The 1,146-nt window shown below is 50.2% G+C and overlaps 1 protein-coding gene across 1 annotated transcript in view; it reads right to left on the bottom strand.

Annotated features, from left to right (window-relative positions):
- The window catches only part of UPF1 (UPF1 regulator of nonsense transcripts homolog (yeast)), a 19,375-nt gene that overhangs the window by 4,906 nt on the left and 13,323 nt on the right, over nt 1-1,146 (bottom strand). The window contains exon 17 of the mRNA XM_009079868.1: nt 455-572. Within this exon, the coding sequence (XP_009078116.1) occupies nt 455-572 (118 nt within the window). The remainder of the gene's footprint in view (nt 1-454; nt 573-1,146) is intronic.

The following is a 1,146-nucleotide window of genomic DNA, read 5'->3' as shown; positions in this document are numbered from 1 at the left end:
AAAGAGTTATTTCCATTCCTTTTGCACCGACACCAAGTGTAAGATTCAGGACTTTGCTTCAGGAGTTGTTGGAATTCTGGCTTCAAAATGCTCCTTGATCAGCATTTCCTGCTGCAGCTGCAGTCACTTCACTTGCTGGCCCAAATTCACCCCAGTATCAGGCACTCAGTCCTCCCATGCTCCTTACACACCTCCACACAACAACTCAAATCCACCAAAGCTCTGAGCTGCTCCCTCTTGGTTTACTGCAAGGGGAGCCCAGGGCAAACCAGCTCCAAACTGCAGCTCAGCCTGCCTGATGGCAGCTTTTACTGAGGAGCCCCACAAGCAGCTTCCATCGTGGCCACTACCTGGGAACAAGGTCTGATTGCTCTCGAACCAGATTGCTGTGCTGTGTCCCAGCACATGATGCATCTGAGGCCAAGCTGACGTGTCAGTGTGGAGTTTTGGTTACCTGTTTAAGTAAGAGGTGCCTGAGCTGGCAATTTCCTCCTGCCCTTGTGTCACATAGAAGAACATTGGCTTATCAGGCTGTGGCCACTGGAAATCAAACCCTTTCTTCACACGATCAGCTGGGGAGCACAGAACCAGGAGGGAGACAAGTTAGCACGAACACTTTGATACTGTCAAAGCTCCTTAAAAGACTCAAAACTAAGTGCCATGGCAATTCTTTTTCTTGAAGAACTCATCAGCTAGATGAAAGAATCCTCCTTTTGATCCTTAATCATAGAACCATCAAGGTTGGAAGAGACTTCCAAGATCATCAAGTCCAACGATTAACTTGTCCCTGCTGTAACCCCCTAAACCATATCATCCAGAGGCCTCTTAAACACCTCCAGGGCTGGTGACTCCATCACCTCCCTGGGCAATATCCCAGTGCCTGAACACCCTCACAAGGAAAATATTTTTCCTATATCTACTCCAACTCTCCCCTGTCTCAGCTTAAGGCCCTTCCCTCTAGTCTTCTCACTGCAGGCATGGCAGGAGCCAGGCATGGCATCCCCCACCTCTCTTCAAACCTCTGCCAGGTAGCTGCAGAGAGCCAGGAGGTCACCCCTGAACCTCTTCTTCTCCAGGCTAACCAAGCCCAACTCCCTCAGCCCTTCTCCATGCTTTCCAGCCCTTTGCTGGACTCTCTCCAGTGCC

The sequence above is a fragment of the Acanthisitta chloris genome, unplaced genomic scaffold (assembly GCF_000695815.1).
Source record: "Acanthisitta chloris isolate BGI_N310 unplaced genomic scaffold, ASM69581v1 scaffold3980, whole genome shotgun sequence".
Classification (NCBI taxonomy): Eukaryota; Metazoa; Chordata; class Aves; order Passeriformes; family Acanthisittidae; genus Acanthisitta; species Acanthisitta chloris.
Note: the sequence above shows the minus strand (reverse complement) of the source record. Positions and strands in the feature narration are given on the sequence as shown.